Genomic DNA, 25125 nt, shown 5'->3' on the forward strand with positions numbered 1-25125 from the left:
CTCAAGAAATACGTGATTCTACAGTTAAGACATCAAATATTTTATGTCAATTTATTAATCTAGTCTTACCTTGAACTTTATTTCAATTCACAAATGTATGCTGAATGTTGATACAATAATTGAATTGTGTACAATATATTATATAATTCTTTAAAAATTTTGTATTGGATGTAAAAATAGATCTTTTTCACACTTCTAACTATAGCTATAAGAAATTAGCATATCTCTCTTCTCACAGCTAACTTTTCTGTTAGAAGTACTTGACAATGAAATGATTTGAGGCAGCTCTTTTGGCCTTCCTAATTTTAAAAATGATTTCCCATTTATTATTTTTAAAAACTAAAATATACTTTAAGAAGTGTAAACTATGCTTTAGCATTAATATGCTTTTCAGAGCTCACATTAATATAGGACACTTACAATAGTAAATATGTGAAGATACTAAGGATTGTTTTATACCTTAAACAAAAGACCTCTAAGGAAATCTCTAATTTTAATTTAAGAATTTGTATTCATTTTTCTCAGAGTTTTAGAAACACTTAACCCTACTGCCTTCCTTGGAAATGTAAAATGTTACCGAATACAACAGTTATTTAAAAACTAATTTATTAAAAACGAATATATCCTAGTATTCATGCGTCATACATGCAACAAATATTCTCTAAATAATTGCTCAAAATCAGGCTTAGCCAAACTCACATTGCACTGACTTCATTGAACGGTCATAGTATAGTCAATGAGAAACTGAAATAGAATCAAATTTGCTCCTGGCTACTGTGGACCAGGCAAACATTCAATAAAAATCTGCTGATTTGGCAAGGGCTTTAGTTCATGAAGTTCATGTCTTACTACTGCTGCCCTAATCGGTTGAGACAGAATTAGCACTAGCTAAGTCTCCTGTGTGCTGTCTGAAGGGGTTTGTTGAGGGTAAGAGTCTGAAGACAACGCTTAAGGAGTCTTCATCCTCCTAAAGTGCTGGGCATCCAGGATTAGAGCTTGGGGTCGGGGAAATCCAGCCCAAATGCAAACCTAAGCACCAGGGCTCTCCCGCAGCAGGGATTACCAGGCACGCTCCACACTGGAGACGGATATTTCAGTCTGCACTTTGACTCAAGAGTATTCATCTGCTGTCACAAAGTGACCTTGGTTCAAAATTTGTCTACATGGCTTTTTTTTTTAATGAAAAGGATACCCAGAAAATATAAAAGTATTTAAAGATTCATGGGTTGATCCTATGACTCAGTATCTCCAAAATGGTGTATATGCAGAAACGGAGATTTGAAGCTTCAAGTATCTATCTGACTGATGAAGGGAAAGACCTGGTCAATCCCAGAATATCTCCTTGGAAGTGTCCTGATAGTATTTGCTTTAAAATATAATTTGGTTCAGGGCAGTGAAACTGGCCTGTGTGGTACTATAATGGTGCATACATGTCATTATACATTTGTCAAAACCCATAGAATGTACTACACTTACTGTGAACTCTTGGGTGACAGTAATGTGTCAATATAGGTTCATCAATTGTAACAAATGTACCACTCTGGAGAAATCTATAAATTGGTTGGGGAGAGGTATATGGCAATTCTCTGTACTGTCTACTCAATTTTACTGTGAACCTAAAAATACAAAGTTTTTTTTTTTAAGATTTTATTTATTTCTTTTTAGAGAGAAGGGAAGGGAGGAAGAGAGGGAGAGAAACACTGATGTGAGAGGAGAGAGAAACATTGATCAGTTGCCTCTCACACACACACCAACCAGGGACCAAACCCAGGCATGTACCCTGACCGGGAGTCAAACCAGCAACCTTTTGCTTTGCAAGATCATACCCAACCAGCTGAGCCACACTGGTCAGGGAAGTTAATTTATATGTATATAAATATATATGTAGTTTTGACAAAAGAGAACAGGCATAACATGGAAACAAAAAATAGGTGTCTTAATTTGTTCAAGCTGCTATAACAGAAAACTTGAGTCTGGTTGGCTTATAAACACAGAAATTCCCTGGAGGCATGAAGTCCAAGATGCTGATGCCAGCACATTCAGTGTCTGTGAGGACCTTCTTCCTGGTTCATAGACAGACATCTTTTTGCTGTGTCCGCCTGTGGCAGAAGAGTGAGGAAGACCTCTGTTGTCTCATTTCTAAAGGCTTTAAGCCCATTCATGAGAACTCCATCACTTCCAAAACACTCCACCTCCAAACACAGTCACATTGGGGATTAGGTTACAATGAAGGAATTTAGGGGTGATGGAGACATAAGCATTCAGTCTACAACACCAGACAATAATTTTTTTTAAAGAAAATTTGGGCAGCAATAGATATGGTAGTGGTAAGTAAAGAAGCACTTGCTCACCAAAGAAACTAGGAAAGTCAAGTGGAGCCCAGAATCCTGACACTTATGTGTGGCAGATGTCAATGACTCAGGGTTCTCCCCAGAGTCCTCCATGACAGGAATAGTTCCTTAGACATTGGAAATAACTTACACTTTAAGTAAAAACTTGGTGTATTAATTAAAAAATAATAAACTACCCTATCAAAAGTGTAACAAAATTTTACAGATTACATTGAACTGCCTTAAAAGGCAAAAAGAAAGCAAGCCAGACCCAAGAACTGTAGAATCCAGAACAGACAGGGTACTAAGCAGGGCTTTGAATTAGATGAGACTTGTCTCTGATGATTCATTTCTTTTATCTCCATTAGCCTGATAGCCTTGTGTTCACTTATTTCACTGAAGATGTGAATGACAGTGAAAAACAAAACAAAACAAAACTCTGCTATGTTTTTGCAGACAATGGACTCTACAGAGCCTCATAGATATATGCCTGTGGCTGGCGAGCCTGGCAGTCCGGAAAAAAGACATCTGTGCCGGTTATCTAGCGGAATGACATTAGAAGGTAACCACTTTGCGTCAACTGCACTAGACACCGTTGCTGCCCTATCCCATACGCTCTTGGCTCATTTCTGAGTTCACCTGACACCGTGGAGGTCATTTTCCATCTCAAGCACCTGCATTGCTCAACTTCAGTTTGTTAGACCAGGCTCAGGCATAACCCAGATGTGAGGGAGAAGTGTGCTGATAGAAACTCATGGGCAAATAGCCAACTCTTTGTCTTTCTTGGGGACATTTCTGAGGTGTGTACCACAAGGTTTCTTAGAGGGTCCCCAGCAGGGTTGAGCACCAATTGCCCACAGTGATAACTCACACAAAGTTTACCCTTATTGGCTTTTCCCTTCCTGATTTCATTTCCCCATTCCCTCATCACGGGGGCTTCTTAGGGCCACCTCCCAAATAAACTACCTGCACTCAGCCTCTTGTCTCAAGGCCTGCATAAGGGGAATCACAAATAAGCCAATCTCATCTACTTTTGGTGACTGATTTCCATGGCATTTCCCTCAGTTGGTATGTGAGGGGACAAGAGGTGGTGAACATCTAGGCAGTTCTTGGGTTGGAAGAATTCTGCACTGCTCGCATTCTTCCTTCTCCTTTCCCCTGATACATAAAGTGCAAGAGGAGCACTATATTTTATAATTTCAAAGATTCTATCTCATTCATTGGTAAATTCAAACTTTTTCAAAAGATGGTCAATTTGCGACAGAAATCAAAGTTCATAATGTTTCTGAATGAAGTACCAAGTTGTATTCCCCATTGTTCTGTTGTGTAATGGACTAAGGGGAAAAAGGTGGCTCTGCCCCAAATCTCATGTGGAGGACCTGCAGTTTCAAGCCGCAAGACTGTCCTTGCCAGTACCTCAAGCTCACATCTACCGTGTCCCCAGCCTGCATTCTTTGTTGGCATTCTCACCATGGCTGGCAGGCATGTAGCAGGTATTTTTATTCTAATCCTGACAGAAATACAGTAAAAATCAATCAGCACTTTTACTATGTGACAGATATATATATATAGTGAAAGCAAAGGTTAAGTGACCCACGAACTTGAATTTCCAATTTGACCAGTAGGTTTAAGTCTTATAAAGAAGCTAAAGAAGCAATTGCTTATTTAAATATCACTATATTTTTAGTTATTGAATCATATGAATGTATTAACTATTTACAATTTAAATTACATATACACACAAGAAAGGAAGAAAGAATGAAAGATCACTTTTGAAAAGCAGAATTTTTCTTCATAAATTCCTTTTTTTCCAAACACAGTTGTAGGTATTTTGATTTTTTTAATTTGTTTGTTTGTTTGAGTAACAGCTAAGGATGGAGAAAAAGGTAAAATGACCTGTTTGACTAGTACTTATTTAATATTTAAAATTATTCAAAGGACATTAATAATTAACAAAAATGTAAAGCAAAATATTATCCCCTTAACAAGGGTCTCTTTTTGTGATCACTAGGCTCTGAAGATAAAGTTATGAACTCTTGTGCTTATGTATGTTTGAATATAACTTGGTCATTTGTTCTAATTAAATACCATCTCATGCTTTCAGCCTATATCCTTTCTAATTATATATATTTTAGCTATGAAGAAGATTTTCCCCTTCTTTTTTGTTTTAATCTTATCAACTAGATAGGAACATTTTCCCAAAGATTGAACAATAAGGGGAATACATGTATTTTTACCTCTCGAAACATACAAATCGAAATAAGTTGTGAGAAAGGGAGCTGGTATTTCTGGAATCTTGCAAGGCTGGTTTAATTTTATTATTGCTTGTAGTGTGGTGTGGTATTACCTGTGGACTCCGCAACAAATTTCAAGGGCACATGGATAAAACACTGAGTTCTACAGTTGTACCTGGGAGCTTACAATGCAAGGCTTTTTGTGAAACTGAACGCGTGGTGCAGCTCATCTTCCCAAGGGCTGGGAAAATACAAATGGTGCTCATTGTTTCGAAGAAGACTACAAATGGTTCTCAAAAAGTAGAGTTATTTCTTAACATACTTTTCTGGTTCTTGTTAGAATTTCATCAGTGGCAAGAGGTATTGATGATAAATCCAACGATGGCCCTGAACCCTTTACTGACAGCATCAAGGCAGCAAAGGATCCCACTGGTTCCCTCACCGTTTGAACCTCCTACTGTGGAGAGGTATTTCTTTCCAACATAATATCATGGTCAAAGGAGAACATGGATAGTCATTAAGTTTTTGAATGATTTTAACCCTACTGTTGTTTTATGGTCTAATGTTATTTCAGTGAACTGTGGTGTAGTAATTCACATCAAGATACTCTGCTGGCTGTGCTTTCAACACATGTCCCACCATTTCCCCTTTGAAGCCTGCTTGACATACTCAGAAAATACTATGTGACAGGCATTGTGCAGATGCGAACATTGATGGAGTCTGTGAGGGTTGCCATAACAAAATACTACATACTAGGTAGTTTAAACAACAGAAATTTATTTCTCACAGCTCTAGAGGCTGGAATTCCTAGATCAGGTGTTGGCAAGGTTGGTTTGTGGTGAGACCTCTGTCCTTGGCTTGTAGACAGCTGCCTTCTTGCTGTGTCTTCACATGGCCCTTTTTCTCTGTACTTGTGCACTCCTGCTGTCTCTTCCTCTTCTTATAAGGACACCAGTCCTGTTTCATTAAAGCCCCACACTTTTGCCCTCATTTAACCTTAATTAACCCTTAATGGCATTATCTCTAAGTATGATCCCATTGTGGCTTAGGACTTTAACATATAGATTTAAGGGGACACAATTTAGCTAATAATGGATACCCTGCATTTCCTGTGATAGAATAATTCTTTCTTTTCAATAAGAATGACATTATCAGTATTTACATTGCACACTCTGGCAGTTTCCTTTCTTATCTTCTTTAGAATATTTTGGCATTCTGAGAGAAAGTAAAAATCTATTAATTTATTCTCGTTCATGGAGTGTGAACAATAAATTTGACTTCTAGAGACCACTGAAGTTTGGCAAGATAAATCAATTATCTACCTCGGAGGTCAAACTTTGGTTCCAGATGGCAAAACCAAAGCCAAATATCTCCATTAAATGAGAAAAGAATGTTGTGCTCAGAACAGTATGTTGGGGTGGTTCAAACCTGAAACTTGGCTTCTCCACCAACTACTAGACCTGTGGGCTCCATGCAGTTGCCCAGCCACCAGCTCAGCCAGCCAGCAGCGTGGTCAGTGTCTATGCAGGTCCTGGGGTCTTGGGTTCCTAGATCTCTGTGTTCCACTCCATGAGTGTAGGGGGTAGTTGAGCATCTGGGAGCCTGGTGGGCATAGGGGGTATCCAGAAAGAGAAGGAGAGTACACAATGCCTGAATAACCATCTGGGCTCCTACCTAGAGAAGATAAGGAGTCTGGAAGCTGATAATTAGAGACTAAACAGTAAAATCCGGGAACATCTAAAGAAGAAGGAACACGAGGTCAGAGACTGGAGGCATTGCTTCAAGACCATTGAGGATGTGAGGGCCCAGATCTTTGCAACTTCTGTGTATAACGGCTGTGCTGATCTGCAGATTGCCAATGCCGGCCTTTCTGCTGAAGACTTCAGAGTCAAGCATGAGACAAAGCTGACCATGCACCAGTCTCTGGAGAGTGACATCAATGGGCTCCAATCCAAAAGGTCACTGATAGCACCAATATCACTTGGCTGAAGCTAGAAACAGAGATCAAGGCTCTGAAGGAGGAGCTGCTCCTTATGAAGAACTATTAAGAGGAAGTAAATGGTCTATAAAGCCAGATTGCCAAATCTGGGTTGACTGTGGAGCTGGATGTGCCCACATCTCAGAACCTAATCAAGAAAAAGGTGAACATCTAGGCCTAATATGACAAGCTATCTCAGAAGAACCAAGAGGAACTAGACAAGTATTGGCCTCAGTAGATTGAGGAGAGCACAGTGGTCACTTTACAGACCACAGAGATAGGAGCTGCTGAGATGACATTCATGGAGCTGAGATGTATGATCCAGGCCTTTGAAATCAACCTGGACTCCATGAGAAATATGAAGACCAGCCTAGAGAACAGCCTGGAGAAGGTGGTGATGAGCTGTGCCATGCAGATGGAACAGCTCAACAGGATTCTGCTGCACCTAGAATCAGAGCTGACCAGACCCAGGCAGAGGGGCAGTGCCAGACACAGGAGTATGAGGCTCTGCTGAATGTCAAGGTCAAACTGGAGGCTAAGATCACCATCTACCACCACCTGATGCAAGAAGGAAATGACTTTGATCTTGGTGACACCTTGGACAACAGCAACTCCAAGCAATCCATCCAAAAGAAAATTACCCACAGGATTGTGGATGGCAAAGTGGTGTCTGAGGTCAATGATGCCAAAGTTTTGAGGTATTGAGGCAGAAGAAGTGGGGGACCCTTGTGAGGAAGGCACAGAAGACCAATAAAGAGTTCAGAGATCATCAAACATTTTTTTTTAAGGAACACTATGTTGGGGATGGAAATCAGATTTTTTCTTTCAGACATCCCTAAAATTTTCCTTTCCTGCTTTTTCTGTTGTTGTCAGTTGGGTCCATGCTTCCTTAACAGAGTTCTTCCTCCTAATCTTTCTCACCATATTTCTCCTTAAACCAGTGGAGAGTGCAGGACTTTTGTATTTCATTTTGGCAACAGAAGATAGAATCCCATATGGTAATTAAAAAGACTCACTGCCTATGCAATGGAAATTTTGTACAATTCCAGCCTCATTTTATCTTTTTTAATATATTTTTTCCCTAGAGATTTATTGTCTTCCACTGTAGCTCCAACTGACCCAAGACAGTTCTGTGTTCCATCCCAATTTGGATCCTCTGTTCTACCAAATGCAAATATGCCAAACATGATGTCCAATCGTGTCTATTCAGGTATGTGCAATTGATGGTTCTCATCTGTGGAGCCACTGAGAACTGGATGGCTGCAGGATGTAGCGGTCATGCTTGTAGTTTCTGTAGTTAATACTTAGGTTTAAATTACCACCGTGTGACCAACTGTAAGTTGGCTCACTTCCCCAACAATTACTGATGAGTAATGTGAAAATCTGCGGTATTACACTCTGTCTTACCTTACACGTAAGGAACTGATGAGGACATGAGGAGATGAGATCAAAACGTTAAAGTTAAAGGGGTTTGGGGAAGTTTATATGTGGCCTGACAGGTCATAATGAGGACTTGCCTTTTTTTTGGAGCAAGAATGGAAAATTTTTGATGAGTTTGAACAAGTAATGGCATGGTCTGACTTACTTTTTACCAAGACCACTCTGGCTGCTGTGTTGGGAACAAACTCAATAGGACAAAGTTCTGGGGATAAACTGATGGGAGTAAATGGGTTATTAGAATAGTCAGAGGATTATAATGGCTTGGCCCTGGGTGGTGACAGAGGAATAGTAAGAAATGATTGGATTCTGTAATTATTTTGAAGGTAGAAACAACAGGATTTTCTCAAAGTTTAGAAATGAGATGTGAGGAAAATAATTGTTAAGGGTAATATCAAATTTTTTGGTCTGAATAATCAAAAAGGTGAGTGGCTGTTTATGGAGTTGAGAAATACTGTGAGAGGAATGGAGTTCTTGGGGCAGGAGATATATTATAGGCTCAGTTTTACTCATATTACAATTGAGATACTTAATAGCCAATCCGTGAGAGACATCAGAAAGGCAGCTAAAGTCAAGGGAGGACTTCTAGAAATAATGGTAACATAATTTGGGAAGTTATCAGCATACATGAGAACTAGATGAGATCATCTATATAAGGAGTGTGTATAAGAGTTAAAAGAATGATCCCTGGGACATGCCAACAGGGTCAAGAAGATGCAAAGAAACAAGCAAGGGAGAGAGAAGGAACAACCAGTGAAGCTGGAGAAAACCAGGAGAGTGTGGAGGCCTAGAAGGCAAGGGAAGAAATTATTTAAGGAGAGATTGAGCAACTGTGTCAAGTATGCCACTCACAGGTCATGTAGATGAGGATTAAAGGTATATGATTAGATTTAGCTCTGTGGAAGTCATTGGTGATCTTGATAAGAGCCAGTAGAGTGCTAAGAGTGAAAATATGACTGGTGGGGTCTCAAGAGAGGCTAGGAGGTAAGAATTTTCTTACCATATTGAAGATCAAACTGATGCATTTCATCTCCCCAAAACTATATTCATGAGTTTCTGTTGGTCCCAGCTTCCCAAGTCTTAATAGATAGGAATAATGTGAGTGAAAAGCCTGACCCAAAAAGAAACATGATTGATACCAAGGCTAGTGAAGACACTGCCTGGATTTGAGTTACCACAGTGCATGGATCCACTGCAATGATATTGGGCATCCGAGCAGGTATGAAACTAGAAATCCACACTGGAGTGGCCCAAGACCCAAATAAGACAGCTGATTCTGTGTGGAAGTCCTGTTCAGCAGCAAGAACCCAATAAATCAATAGCCATGGTTACAGACAACAGATGAATAGACCACACACTCAGAGTGTCCCTCTCTGAGATGGAGAATTCAGAAACTGCCAATATTCAGATACGGACAGGCAGGTTGATCATCTGTCCCAGGAACACAGGTAAGGTCTCTCACCTCAAGGCTGATGTGTAGGTAAGTAAGCAAAAGCAAGGTAAGGCCTCAGTCCTGTAGAAACTGAGCTTCTAAGTAAGTTAGCAAAATAGAAATTAATACGAGTCTATTTCAAAAATTGGGATGTTAAGTAGGGAGTGACTTAATACAGTTAGACTAGCACTAAGTTTGAGGTCACTTATTTGGGAAAGAGAAAGATACTCGGAATAGGTTTGATGAGTCTGGATTTCAAACGGTCCTAACATCTTGGTGACTAGAACTGTGTTCTCTACACTGCGCTCCTCACATGGACTTCCTCTGCATCCTTGGGTAGTACACCATAAGCTGGCACTTTTGTGCCTGTCAGCTGGTTAAAGGTGAATATCTTGAAACTACTGAACTATAAAAATATACAGCTTTGGAGTTAGAAAAATTTTTAGAGATCACCTCATCTAACTTCTGATTTTAAAAATGACAACAAATCTCAAAAAATGTATAGTGTGATTTATTTCAGGATAGATTACTATTAATAATTTAATGAGCTGTACTAGCTCAGCATAGAGCAAGTATAAGAAAATTTTCTAGCCTTCATGATACTTACCCTCCTTTTGGGGAGAACAGATTTACACAAGTAAATATATAATTGAACAAAACTATGTATAAAAAGTACAATTTGTGTGTCTATTACTGTTACAGTGTACTCTGTAGGCCTGTGCTTGTCTGTGAAGTGTTTGTAGAAATAAATGTATAAGTAGAGATTAAGGGCTTAGGAACTTTTATAACAATTTGACAGGGTAACTTCATGTCTATTAATTTCATACTTTAAAAAGTTTTTTGCTTGTATTTTTCTTGTTTTCATTTCATTTTTCTAAAAAATCACTTCATTGTATTTTTTAAGTGTTGGTCCATGATGGGTTGGAAATTTAAAAAGAAAAAGAAATTGTCCACCATAAATGGTTTGAAAAACACCAGTATAGACTTTAGTGCAATGGGAGTGCACATAAAGAAAAAAAAAATCAACATAGCATGAAGTTACTAGGCAAGAGTAGGCCTTGAATTCTGTTTATACTGCCATTATTTCAAGACATTTTAGAAGGCTGACATGAACAAAGAAGATAATTTCTATCCAACTCCATTGAAATTGCTTCAGAAAACATATTTTCCTCAGGTACACCAAAATGTTCACATAGAGAACTATGTATTTTATCCACTTAAATCATGTATTTATTTATAGGGATTTCTAGTGCATCAGGAAGCACAACTTTTTTAAAAATATATTTTTAAGCATATTTTATTGATTATGTTGTTACAGGAGTCCCAATTTTTTTTCCTTTCTTCCCCTCCACCCAATACCCCCCTTCCCTTCAGTAATCCCACCCCCTTAGTTCATGTCCATGAGTCATGCATATAAATTCTTTGGCTTCACCCTTTCCTATATTATTCCTAACTTCCCCCTGTCTATTTTGTAGCAACCAATTATGCTTCTTAATCTCTGCACCATTCCCCATTTCTCCCCCTTCCCCCTCCCAGTTGATAACCCTCCAAATGATCCCCATACCTATGATTCTGTTCCTATTCTAGTTTGATTAGTTGGATTTTGTTCTTATTTTTTAGATTCAGTTGTTGATAGCTGTGAGTGTGTTGTCATTTTAGTGTTCATAATTTTTATCTTTTTTTTCCTTAAGTAAGTCTCTTTGACATTTCATATAATAATAGCTTGGTGATCCTTTAGCTTTACCGTGTCTGGGAAGCACTTTCTGCCCTTCCATTCTAAATAATAGCTTTGTTGAATAGAGTAACCTTGGTTGTAAGTCCTTGCTTTTCATCACCTTGAATACTTCTTGCCAGCCCCTTCTTTCCTGAAAAGTTTCTTTTGAGAAGTCAGCTGATTGTCTTATAGGCACCCCTTTGTAGGTAACTCTCTGCTTTTCTCTTGTGCTTTTAAGATTCTCTCTTTATCTTTCACCCTTCGCATTTTAATTATGATGTGTTTTGGTGTGGTCCTCTTTTGGGTCGAGCTTGTTTGGGACTCTATGAGGAAGCACAACTTTTTTAAAGGTCAACTATTCCTCTTGTTCCACAGAGAAAAAAAAAAAAAACTTATCAATTTTTACTTCAAAAGCAACAGATCAAGAAATCCACAGTTTATTTCATCTTTTTCCTTTTGAAAGGTGGCAGGAAATGTTACCAATAATGAGACCCATCCTTAAAGAAAAAAATTTATCTAGTGTTATCATGCCCTCGCCAATGTGACTCTAAGATGCTAAATAGCAGTGAGCTGATACTGTTTCCAACATTTTGCTCAACTGTTATTTGCAAATACTGTCTTAATCATTATACTTTTTTATTATTTTCCAATAGATGTTGTTAATTTGTCTGTGGGGTGAATGGTGATTTTCTTTCCTAAGGTTGGGGCATTTTACCACCTGAATCCTTAAAGGCGATGGCCAAACGAAATGAAATGATTCAAAGGCAGCATACTGCCAGGTAACCTTACAATGTTGCTTTATTTATTTTCTATTCATTCACTTGTTTGTTTATTCATTTGTTTTAGATAGATAAGTAAATAGATCCAGCTATATATACATTCATTTGTTTATTATAATTGTATATTGTTATATTTGTGTATGTTGTTATGTTTGTGTACATATATACACTGAATGTATGTATATGTATATATCTATGTATACATCTCTTTATGTAGGTATATAAACACATACACTCTGATTTCTTATGATTACTTACAAAAATATTTCAAGACTATTACAAAAAGAAACATATATATACATCTACATAAGCTAGTTACGGATAAAAGCAAGATTAGAAAATTACATAGTGAAGCTAAGTTTATAGGCCCTATTAGTTTGTCAATGTCTCATGATTAAAATGCCTAGCTGTGATTCTTCTGAAATTCATATTTGCATTTTTGTCTTAAGTGACTTCAATTCTATCCAAAGATAGGAGCCAAGCTTGCCAATCCCACTTCACGCAATGCCATCAGAGCCCAGACAGCCCCATGTCAACCCAACAGAGGCCTTCAGCTATAGCTACCAGGAGAAAGAAAAGGGTATGCCTAGGGTATGACCTGTGGAGAAAAGGCAGTATGAGTCCATTTTCTCATCACTGAACACTAAGAGGTCCAGGTGATGACCAATAAACAAATTAAAGTAAGCAAAAACACCAAGCCGTTCTTCTCCCCACAGCCCCTGCCACTTGAATTAACTTGTAACAGTTGAGACTTGCATGGACTTACTGTATTTCTTGAGTCCTACTAAAATTGTATAGCAAGGTTTAAAAACCTCTTCCAGAACTTTAGTTTCTTTGAGGATCCATCTCTAGCAAAAAAACTACCCTGTGTTGCATTCGTAATTTATAGTAAAAAGTTATATAAATTTAACAGCTTTGTCTGTTAAATGTGTCAGATCTATTAGAGGTAAGTCTCTACAGACTGGCCTTGGACTTCTGTTGTGACAGTCAACCATGGCCTTTTCTCTCAGATCTTAGCCCAAACTTTCCTTCCCAGTGGCTTTATAGGGGATTTGTGTTTTCATCCAACAAACTTCAGGTAAGACACAGGAAAAACAGAGGTGCTATCTGATGGAAGGCAAATAGGTGCTCTCTGAGGGAGGGATGTTACAATTATATTTTGTTTAAAAAATTTTTAAGTATATTGTATTGATTATGCTATTACAGTTGTCCCAATTTTTTGCCTTTTGCCCTCTTCCACCTGGTACTCCCCTTCTCTCCAGCAGCAATCCCCCCTTAGTTCATGTCCATGGGTCATACATAAAAGTTCTTTAAATTTTTATTGAACTTATTGGGGTGACATTTGTTAATAAAATTATATAAGTTTCAAGTGTGCAATTCTAGAATACAACATATGTATATTATATTGTGTTCACCACCCAAAGTCAAGCCTCCTTCCGTCACCATAAATTTTATTTCTAATGATTTCCTTGAGTTGTGTAAAATGCATTGTTTTGTTTTTAGGATGGAAATGGAAATGCATGCCATTTACCAGCAAAGGAGAATAGAAAAAGTGAATCCCAAGAGATTAACAGGTCTGGGGATACCATTCCTCTATGGCTCCAATATCTCAGCTGGCCCAGCCACCAGCTACAGCAGGACCATGCTCCCTGCCAGTGACTTGCATTTACACAGGCGCTCCCTAAGAAACCTTCATGGAAACCCCGTGCTAGTGGCAACCAGTCCACGCTGTTTAGAGGGCTGGGGGCAGAAATGTCATCGTCTCAGGAGAGGTACAGGGAATCAGAGAGTTCTAGACAGTGATCCTGAGGGTTCCCAAAGTCAGGGTGAAGAAAAATCCCTAGGCCCAATTCATGTGATTCCCTATGACGAGGATGAGTATGCAAAAGGCCCAGAAATTGAAGGCCACAACAATCGGAAGTCAAGCGAAATCAGCGAAAAGCCGCCTGCAGTTCTTGCCAATACCTGCGGAGAGCTGGGGCCCACCCACAGAAAACCCTGGGGAGCTCATGACGCTCCAAGGGAAACAAAGGCCTGGGACGGTGGGAAAGAGAAGACTTCTGGGCAGTTTTCTGCAGCCTGTGATGAAAAGGATGGGGTTTACCCTTCAGTTCCTCAACCACCTTTGCCAGGTAGATATCCAGGCGCCAACACCAATGGGAGATTCTTATGAACCACGCGGGTCATCAAGTCTTTTAAGTAATTACATAGTGAACGAAAACCATCATGCTTCTTTTTGTCCTTCCTTTTCTTAATCTTACTTAGAATTACCTCTTCTTGAAGTCATTTTGTTGCTTTAGTTCCAAGAAACCATATCAGTGAAATGCATTTCTGTATATTGCTATGTAGAGAATTTACAGCACAGGTTAGGAAGGCAAGCATGAGGAAGAGTGGGAAACTTACCAGAATTTTTAATTAAAATTTTAATTTAATTTGATGTTAATTTCTTCAACACAAAATAGAGGGGCTTCTTGCTTAAAAGTATGAATTCTATCTGTATTTAAGTGTAGAAGAAACAGACAAACCTAGCATTAACTTTCAGTGCTCATTACTGTTAATGATACCTTCTGATCTAAAAGTATAAACTCACTACTCCCCCCAAACCACTGAATAGTTCTCTAAAACCTCTTTAGTTAAGAAATATTTTAAAACACGAGGACTGGGGGAGGGGGTCGTGATCTAGCCACCAGACCAGCTGCTCCCCTTGCCAAGTGTTAATTTGCCATTTTGATGAAGATGTGCAGCTAAATCCTTGGGTCACCGAGAGAGCACAATAAATCAATAACGTCAAAGAGCACAGTGGTATCAGTCCACAGAATGAAATCCACAGGGTACTTCTACTAGAATCTGAGAGTTCTAGAACTTCTTTGTTTACTTAATGCTGTCATTAAAGATCTTTTAGGGAAAGAAAAGAAAGGAGGCGACGAAGCTTTTTAGAAAACATCTCTCAATAACTCTTTATATCTTTTAAGGAGCTTGCATGCAGATCTATATAAAGGTATCACTCTGTGTTAATAAAACAGGAGGAAATTAATGTAGCTATACATAAAACTCTGCTCTTAGCATCCCCCTTTCCCCTGGGAATTTTATACCATAAAATAACTTTCTTTTCATTTTAAAGGAACACATGTACTGGTTACAAGTGGGGAAACCTTGTCTTTGGATGAAGATATTCAGAAATGGACTGTGAGTGACGTGCACAACTTCATTAGTGGCCTTCCTGGTTGTTCAGACTATGCTCAGGTGACCTAAATTTAAGTATTTTCATAAAAGTGAGATACTTTGAAATATATTTCCTTTATAATGAATTGTGTTAAACTTGCATTTGCTCCCAGAGAGGATTCCTAATAACCTCCCCCTTTTTTATGTCAAAGGCTACTCTTGGACAGGACTCTATTTGGTGGAGCTGGAGTCCTGTGTCTGGCTTTAGTTTGTATTCCATCCAGGCTCCTGAGAGGAGGGAATTCTCCCCAAGTTAGGAGATCCAGAGGCCAAAGATCCAAAAAAGAATGAGAAATGTCTACTACCTTCCCTACTTATTCATAAACAAACATTTGGGGGCACATACTTCTATACTAGAAGTTTTAGGTCACTCATAATAGGTAACAGTACATTTTAAAAAGGACAAGAAGGCAACAGATCTGAAATGCTGGAAGTTAACTGTTTTTAAATTCTTTATTTATGATAGGACAATATACAAAACTGCATACACATGTATAGTTCAATCTAGTAGATAAATATTACAATAATGTCAGGACAGTTGGAATGAAGACTAATTTCATTCATATGGGCAAATGGGTGACAAAAATCATGGGTTAGCAAGTTTTTGAAGTTATGTCAATGCTGCATTTCCATGCATATAGTTTACTTTTTCAAGTGATTTAATAATGCAATTTCAAGCAATAATGTGCCTATTAAATCTGGTATCATTGTCTTTATTTGTTTCAATATATAAACATATTATAATAAATAATGTTAAAGGAAAAAAGCCAGGCAAGGATATTATGATTTAACAATGTCACAATTAACTAATGTTAGAGATAATTTTTTTCCAGATCTTGTTTAGAGAATGTTTTTCTTAATGTAATGCTGTTAATTCTTTTTCTTTTTTATTCTGTTTATGAGATTATAGGAAAGTTATATAATAGTAATTAAGAGTATGACTTATGAAACCAGAAAATAGAAGTTCAAATCCTAGCTTTTCCACTTTCTGGACATGTGATCTAAGACAAGTTGTCTCTCTCTTCTCTACGTCTCAGTTTTTTCATCTGTAAAATGGAGATAGTATAATATACTCTCAAAGGATTGTTGTAAGCAATAAAGGGTGCCTGGCACTTTGTCAATACTCAATAAATGCTAATTTCATCATTATATCAGCCAGACACAAGTAACCTCATGTATAACGCACGTTTGATCACTGACTTCTGATGGATTGAACCTGTTTGAACGCTCATTATTATAATCAGTCAATGATTCAGTCATAAAAATGCAGTTTTTAATAACCATTCTTGTAATAAACAATGGTACATGCATTTCAAACTTTATTATCCCAAATGTCCTGTTGGTGATACATAGAAACACATAAACATGAATATCCAAACTTTGCTGACTCATTATCTCTCACCAGCAGGAGGTCAGTGCTCTCTATCCCACTCCAAGAAGCAGAAGTAATCATCTCTAGGTGTTTCTCAGATGTGTTTAGGATCAAGTCCTGTTCTTATTTCCTCATTAAGCTCTATTCCTTCCCAGACACTGCCAGTGAGATAAATTGCAATAACACTCCTGCTCTCATGGGCACAACCCCACCACAAAGAGGGACAGTGTTCTGATAGAAACAGTGGAATCCCCCTGGGTGCAACTGGGTGCAGACTGAGTGCAACAAACTCTTAAGCAGCCCTGCTTGTGCACAGCTCTCACAAGTACCATTGTCAAAAACATGCCTTCAGCTTTTACTCACAGCCCACTGTCCCCCTCCCTCTTCTTCCTGACCTCTGCCTTAGGTGCTTACTCAGCAACCTCCCTCCACCTGCCTCCTGTAGATAGAAAAAGAAGTTCAGAAAAAAAATAATAACCACAACTAAAGCCCAAGTCCCTGTGCCAGCAAACCCTTTTAAATAGATGTAGAGAGAAGGATGGTGGCTCAGCCATGTAGGGACATCCAGGAGACGTGGGAACACATTTTGTTTGTCTAAGTAAAAGTCTAGTTCAAAGGACTCAACCAATAAAATATTCTGTCTCTAAAAATAACTGAAATTACTAAACGTGTGGTCTAAACTGCTCTCATGAGAAGCAGAATGGGACATTTTCTGAGAGTCAGTGGCGTGTTCTGTGTCTTTGCCTCGGGCCCCAGATTCACCCACCATAGCTCAGGGTTCAGGCCTTGGCTGCCAAACTACCTCTAAAAATGAATCCTTGTGGTCTTGTGGTCTCCTTTCATTGCTCACTGGAATTCCTACCAAGGACAGAGAAATAAGGCAGAATTTCCACAAGTAATATACTTAGCTTTTTTCATCAGTGCTCCTTTTTCTGAATGGCAGTGGGATTAAGCAGGGAAAATCCTGGATCGGAAGTATAAACTATATGTTATTTTATAAGTTCTCTAACTGGCAATCTGAGCTTCTTGAGCAACTCACCTAACCTTTTCTATGTCACTCTCTCATTTATAAAAAATCATAATAATAATGCATATTCTTGTTGGGTTGACAATATGCAAGGCACTACACTAAGCACATCATTTTTAAATTTAGTCTATACCATAATTCTGCATGGAAGATATTAACACTATTTTGCAGCTAAATGAAACTGACATCAAGGGGGCTAAACGAGTGAGCACTTGAAAAATGTGTATGTGACCACAAATCCAGCTTTTTCCATTATAATTACCCTAAATTAAGGAGAGTGGGCCATATGGTTTCTAGTCAAGAGCACCTAGGAGTTCATAAAAGTGGTAAAAGAGATCCTTAAGTAATCTTTTATATTTCAAAAAACCTAAGAGAGATCATACCTTTCCCCAAGTGAAGGCTACAAGACTAACCCAAACTGTCCATTTTTTTGTTTTGGCCCAAATTAAGTTAATTTACATGAGCCATTTTATAATTTGTTTAATTAAAATTGGGAAAGAAATAATTCGTCGGCAGCCGTCCGTCTCGAGAGACGATGGTGTAGCTTCTTAAGAGTCTATCTGCACCGCCGAGAATGGCTGTGCAGTCCAACTCAGGAGTGACACGGTATCTGTCTCCTCCCGTGTTGAATCGACATCTTGCGATGACGCTGGAGTGTCCTCTCCAGTGGAGCTGAAGCTACAGAGCCTGGGCAGGGTGATATGGAGGGTCTGCTGTTGCCCATGCAGCAGACCCCCCCTCTCTTCGCAGCTGAAGGGTCCAAGGGAAAGACGGAGTCGATACAGCTTGGGTTCAGGTGCGCCGCAGGAGTTGCCGGTGTTGTCTACAACGTCAAACCGCCTTAGGGACTCCGGCTCCGGATTTTCTGTCGGGGTTTACTCCCTTAGCCTTTCCCCTGAAGAGGTATGCCGCAAGGCAGCGGAGGTTTTTTGGAGTCAGAGTTTTCCTTCTCTGATGTGCCCTGACTGGAAGATCGAACCAGCGACACTTAGCTCGCAGGCCGACGCTCAATCCACTGAGCCAAACCAGCCAGGGTTGGAAAGAAATAATTACTTAATAAATATATTGTGTAAATAACTAAAATATATTAGCATACAAATTCCGGGTACAGAAACTTCCCAAGAAGCTCCTTGTTTCCAGCTGGTCCTGAGGCCTGCCCTCCAAGGTCTGGGGCACTTAGAGGAAACAAGACAAACATGGTCCCTCTTCTCAGGGAGCTTGCCGTCCAGAAGAGGACACTAACTAGTCCAGAAGAGGGACACTAGTAAGGGACTCCAAATCCAGTGACTGTGCTGTGAGAGGACAGGTGCATGCCTGGTAGAAACACACAGGAGGGCTTCGTGGCTTCCTACAGGAAGCAGTACCAAAAATGAGACCTGACAGCGAGTTTTCTAGCTGAGGCAGGAAGTGAGGCAAGAGGGAGGCCAAGGAAGAATTTCCATCAAAGACTAAGATCCAGAGAGAATTTAGAGTAACAAATAGCTGGGATTTTGAGAATAGTTTCTAGTGGCCCAGAGAGGGCCAGGGCCGAGTGGGGAGAGGTGAGAATCACAAGACAGACTGGAGTTGGAGAAGGATCCAGGTCACGAAAAGCCTTGAAGACCTGGCAGTGGACTGTGGCTTTATCCCGGAGACAGTCAAGGTTTTAAGCAGAAGCAGCGTGATTAACTTTATATTTCAGAAGGGTCACTCAGGTTACTTTTATGTAAATAAGTTGAAGGCGGCCAGACTAGTGCGAAAGCCTCCTCAGATGACCAGCAGAGGAATTTGATTCAGAGTAGGAGCTGTCGGGCTAGCAGATAAACACGCTCCTAAGTTATATATACATTAGAGAGTCTACAGTGTAGGGAGGCACTCACTGAAGCCCAGAGAGGGACTGAGATGAATCAGGAACTACAAAGGCTCAGATGCCTAAGGGACTCTGACACATAAGAATGGACGAAGAAACAGTAACCAACAAAGGCAAGAGCAGCGGAAAGGGCAGAGGGTGCCCAGGAGGGAGAAGCCTCATGAAGGCATGGGAAGGACAGTTTTCATGAAGGAGTAATCAACAATGGCAAATGAGGACTGACAAATCCATGTGTTTGGAAACAACAGTCACTGGGGACCCAGAGGAGAGCAGGTTTGATGGACAGGTGAGGGCGGAAGTCAGACTCCTTGAGACTGAGGAACAACTGGGAACTAAGAACATGGAAACAGAGAGCATCACAACTCTTTAGAGAAACTGGGCTATAAAGGGGATGAGAGACATGGGCAGTATCTGGAGGCAGAGTGGGGAAGCATGTGCATTGTAATTATTATTATTGCTTGTTTTATAATGGTAAAGACTTGCTTAGATGCCAACAGGGAAGAGCCAAGGAGGTGAGACTGAAGGCCAGAGAAGGGATTATTTACTGAGTGAGACTCTGAGGTGGGAGGACTGAGGACCCACAGCATCTGTGAAGAGCCTGATCATCTTTCAACAGTGAGGGACCCCTCTTCCACATATCAGGACAGGGAGAATATATAAGATTTTAGGTTTGTTGGGCAGAACTAGAGGAAGTTCTTATCTACTGGTTTCTTTTTTTTAAATTAGAAAGTTATATGATCTGTTGAACATAAGGGAGGATTCTGTAACATCTGCAGCTTGAGGATCGTGAAGGAAACTTGAAATAGAAAGAAGAGAAAGATTATCAGTAAATATAGAATTGGCAGGCAGGTTGAAGTTGGAAATCGTGGAATTATGGTACTACCAATCTGCTCAGTTCTTTTCTATCCATCTCTTTATCCACCTGGAACCTTTGTCCACCAGCATCCTTTCTGGTTTCTGGAAGAAAGGAAGGCATGGTTATATCCATGACACAGTCAGAACAAATAGGCCCTATTGGAAAGGTCCTGCATGACAGTTCCTACCTGCAATTTCATTTCCTCCCTCTACTGTTTAGCTAAGACAGTGGACAGAAAGCAGGTGCACCTGTAAATATGGGAGATGAAATTTGTCTGTGATGGTTTTTACTCACATCTCTTTATTCAGACTATGTTCATTCATTGATTTGTCTAGCAACATTCATTTCATGTCTTCTACTATGTTCCAGCCACAGCATGATAGGTGCATTGGTAAATAAGAATGAGCCAGCCCTCAAATATTGGCTCTTTCAGGCTGGAATTTAGTTCTGTAAACAAAGAATTACAGTGTACTCTAGGGTTGTTAAAGAGCTCAAACAATGCACTACTGGACACAGAAGAGAGAGTAACTGAAATAAGAAATTTTATAAAATTTTATGTCATACCCCAGAAGTCTTAATGTTTCCTCCAAAACTAAAATATCTGTATATAGCACAAGAGTGTTTTTTAAAAAGACATTGAGACAAAGTTAACATCTTTGGTGTTTTCTAAGTTATTTAAAGATCATGCAATTGATGGAGAAACTTTGCCATTACTCACAGAGGAGCATCTTCGAGGCACAATGGGATTAAAGCTAGGGCCAGCTCTAAAGATTCAATCACAGGTATGGTGCTGACTTTTCATAGCTAAATATGTATTAATGGAATGAAGCTGAAGAGAAATATGTTACTTTCATCCTGTTGTAATGTTCATAATACCTATTTAACCTCTTTATTAGATTTTCCCCTATAGGGGTGGGGACATAATAGAAGTGAGGGAACCTTTCAGGTTTTCAACATCAGGTGGGGAGGTAGCACACATTCCTAGGTAAAGTTGGGAAGGCACAAAGCAGTGGTGTACTGGTAAATGTTTAACACCCAGCTCTCTTCAGAAACAAATGAACCCATAATTGTAGCATGTCGATTTCTGTAGTGTAAAGACTCCCACCATGGCTGACAGACTCTTAATGTAATGTCACTGGATACAGAATTGGGAACAGATACCCTCTGTGGCTAAGCAGAGAAGCTGGGTTATTGAAAGAATTTGTAGACTTAATTACTACAATTATTTTGTCTTCAAAGGTGTCGCAACATGTGGAAAGCACGTTCTACAAGAAAAGGTTTTCATTTCCGACCCATACAAAACAAACATTTGATCAACCAGCAGATACATCCCCTCCTCTGGATTTTAATTCCTGGGGTGATACATTGGGTGGTACCTGTTCCCAGGATATAATCATTCCTAAAGGAATCGAGCGAGACAGTTTGAGAAATTAAAACCGTCAAGAAGCAAGAACTGTCTCAGTCAGTTCTCCGAAGAGTGCAGGATATTCTGAAGGGTGTGTGAGGGTCTCCCAGGACCAGATGGAGTTTGAGAGGGAGAGAAAGCCAGCCCTCCTGAAGCTGCCTTGGAGGAGGCCTTGCCCAAGAGGCTTCCCAAAGTGACCTCAGCACAGAGGGGCTGAAGGCGTATACTTGGAAGCACAAGCTAAATGAAGAAGAGACTTTGCAAACATTTAAAAAAGCTGCAGGTGGCGGTTCCCATAGGAAAAATCTGAAGAAGCCATAAGAGCTGATACAGGGGTGGGGGTAGGGGTGGGGGCTCTTTAGCTCCTCTTCACTCATTTCCCATCGCCCAGAAAAAGACAAAGGCAACCCAGTGGAGCCAGAAAGAGGCAGAAGAGAAAGTACACAAGAGAGAAATAGAGAAGCTGACCACAAGACCTCTACCCTCTCTCACTGCAGCCTTCCAGGCTTAAAGTGTCTGCTTTAAGGTAGGAAAGGGCAGACGTTTTAACCTTCAAGTTGGAGCCTATTAACATTTTCTTTCTGTCTGACATGAAACTATGTTATGACTAAAAATAACTGGCAGGCTCCTCATTATCTGAGAAGGACATGAAAAGTCCTAATACCCACCTCAGATTTCACCCGAGGGGTGGAGTTAAATTATCTCTACAAAGCAGATTTGAATTGGCAAGATGGAGGGGAGAAGATTAAAGTGGCTTTATGCATGTACCCTGCAGTGTTCCACCTTTTCAGCTTCACATCCAGCAGAGAGCCCCTGATGGGTACACAAGAAACTGATACAAGTTTGATGGGGGGCTGGGAAGGGCTGGGTGCTGGGGTGTGAGGGAGGCTTATGCTACACCCTTTTATACATTTTTACTTTCTAACTATGGGAATGTGTTTTCTGTTTTAAAATTTTTAATTTAAAATAAAGAAACTGTAGTAAGCAGCCCCTAAAATGGCCCCCAATGACCTCAGCTTTCTAATAGTCATGCCCTTATGTAATCCCTTCCCCTTTTGAGTGGGCTGCATTTATTGACTTTTCTAAAGAACAGAATATGAAAGACATGCTGGGATGTCACTCTGTGGTTTCTGTCTGAGATGCTCCCTCTTGTAAGAGAGCAGACAGAAGCCTCAGAATCTGGGGGATGGGACTCTGAAGTACAGCCATTTTCCTGAGAGATGCGTAGTTTCTTGGCTATGCAGATGGTTGTGGCCACTGCCTGGCGCCAAGGAGAAGGGAGGGGCTTTGACCATGGAATGGTGATGAAAAAGCTTATGGGGTCTGTGTGAGATTTCCCGCAGGTGACCACAACTGGTCACCATATCCACTGTGTCATAGGCCACGGTCAGGAATTTAAAAATAAGGCAGCAGTCATTAAGCAGAAGAGAGCCATGTGGTTTTGAAAGGATAAGAGGGCCACATGGTTTGAAAGAGAGCAGAAGCACCCCACCAGCCCGCCATAAGGTCAAGTGTATAAGGAGGTGCCATGCGGTTCTGGATTAAAAGCTGAAGAACACCATGATATGGGCAGAACATCCCCAACCAGGAATGGATGGATGGGTGCTGCTGGAAAAGCTAACCTGTAAACTTCTGCTTTTCTGAAAGATGTACCTCTGACTGGCGTATTCTGAAACTAGCCTGGTTTGGCAGGGGAAAGCAAGACTATGTGTTTTGGGTGTTTTAAAGGGAGTGGGACTTAACAGCAGAAACCTGCCATTAATCTAAATCTGCATGACTTTTAAATCAAGAATACCTTTCCTTTTCACCAAACTCTGGTACTGGGAGTTATGCTTTTTGACTGCGGGCAATCCAGCCCCTCATAACCGAACAGCCTGGGGTTCTGTTTCACTCTCATTCTCTTTGGAATCCTTGCTCTTGAAGAAACCTCTAGGCAGCCCTGTAGAGAGGCCCCTGTAACTGAACTTGGAAATAGATCTTCAGAGGGCTGCCAACAGCCACTTAAGGGAAGCTGAAAGTGGCTCCTCCTGGAGTCAAGCCTTGAGAGAACTATACAGCTCCTGCCCAGAGTTTGAATGGCAACCCTGAGCCAGAGGCCTCCAGCTAAAATGCTCCTGGATTCCTGACACATAGAAACTGTGAGATAATAAATGTGTCATTTTCAGCCATTGAGTTGTGGGGAAATTTGTTTCACAGCAATAGATAACTAAGACAAACACATTGCATCAATAAACATACACAGTATGCTATGCACACTCATTTTTGATTTGGAAGAAAGTGGACTTTTGCAGAGTGGGCTTTTAAAGTCATTCCCTGACAAATTATTCTAATTTAGTTGAGTTTTCTTCCATTTATTTTAAATATGAAAACTGCAGGGTTGTTGACATTGCACTGTCAAATATGCATATGACTTGCTAGTTTACTCTCTCTGGAGACACACATACACACACAGAGAATCTCTCCAAATTTAGACATTTTAAGAACTTTTGTCACATGGCCTTTCAACTGCTATAATTCCCAGAATACAGCAGTTTCACAGGATGCCAAATGTAAGTTAACAGATGCTATGGTGTGGGTAAAAAGAAAAGTTTAATTAACATTTTTAGAGGCAACTTCTGCTTAAGATGGAGGCATAGGTAGACACACTTTTTCTCCTTGCACAACTCCAAGGAAAATTACAACTAACCTCACAACAACACCCAGAACTGCCAAAAAATTGAACTGTATGGAAGTCTGACAACCAGTATGTAAAGAAGCCACATTCATCCAGATGGGTAGGAGGGGCAGAGACCTGGAGTCAGGAAGGAGAGGACATGGTGTGACATGGAGGTGCAACGGGTTGTCCCACATTTACGTGCAGTCCATAAAAATTGGGAGGGATACCTTGGGAGCAAATGATCCCAGCCCAGGCCAGACCCCACAGCCCAGGGTTCCAGCACCAGGAGATAAAGCCTCATAACTTCTGACTATAAAAACAAGTGGGGTTTGGGACAATGAAAGAAACTGCCAGTTTCTCAGGAGAGTCTGTTTAAAGGGCCTGCACAGACTTAGAATGTATGTAAACCCATCCACGCTGGGAATCACCACTAGAGCAACAGCTAGAAGGGTGTCAGTCGCATATGAGAAGTGAGTGAAGTGACTGGAAATGGGGCTAGTGCTGGGAAAACCTCCAGAAGGCAGGCAGTGGCATGGTCCCCTCTCCAACCCCTCCCTCACACAAGGAGCCACCAAGTGGTGAAGTGGATTGATCACCCTGGTGAATACTTAAGGCTCTGCTCCATACAACTTCACAGGTGTGTTAAGACAGGAAGTCAAAGCAGCCCTACTTAATACATGGAAAAAAACACAGGGAGTCTGCTAAACTGAGGAGACAAAGAAATACGGCCCAGATGAAAGAACAGAACAAAACCCCAGAAAAAGAACTAAGCGAACCTATCAGATATAGTTTCACAGCACTGGTGATCAGGATGCTCAGAGAACTCATAGAGTA

General features: G+C 40.2%; 1 protein-coding gene across 1 annotated transcript; it reads left to right on the plus strand.

The window, feature by feature from the left end:
* The first annotated feature begins 2789 nt into the window (after positions 1–2789).
* Positions 2790–21664, plus strand: SAMD7 (sterile alpha motif domain containing 7). Its single transcript, XM_090275705.1, has 8 exons — positions 2790–2892; positions 4905–5031; positions 7628–7752; positions 11826–11904; positions 13408–14036; positions 15026–15147; positions 20902–21012; positions 21470–21664. Exons 1-8 carry the CDS (start codon positions 2790–2792, stop codon positions 21662–21664), a joined length of 1491 nt encoding a protein of 496 aa, XP_090131831.1.
* Positions 21665–25125: the final 3461 nt, after the last annotated feature.

The sequence above is a fragment of the Furipterus horrens genome, unplaced genomic scaffold (genome assembly GCF_987537825.1).
Source record: "Furipterus horrens unplaced genomic scaffold, mFurHor1.1.pri manual_scaffold_1, whole genome shotgun sequence".
Lineage (NCBI taxonomy): Eukaryota > Metazoa > Chordata > Mammalia > Chiroptera > Furipteridae > Furipterus > Furipterus horrens.

Excerpts from the sequence above, each read along its gene's own strand:
- SAMD7 (XM_090275705.1), top strand. The coding sequence starts at position 2,790 with ATGGACTCTACAGAGCCTCATAGATATATGCCTGTGGCTGGCGAGCCT. Across the intron at positions 7,753-11,825 it reads GTCCAATCGTGTCTATTCAG|GTTGGGGCATTTTACCACCT; the intron begins GTATGTGCAATT and ends TTCTTTCCTAAG. Across the intron at positions 14,037-15,025 it reads TCCTCAACCACCTTTGCCAG|GAACACATGTACTGGTTACA; the intron begins GTAGATATCCAG and ends TTCATTTTAAAG.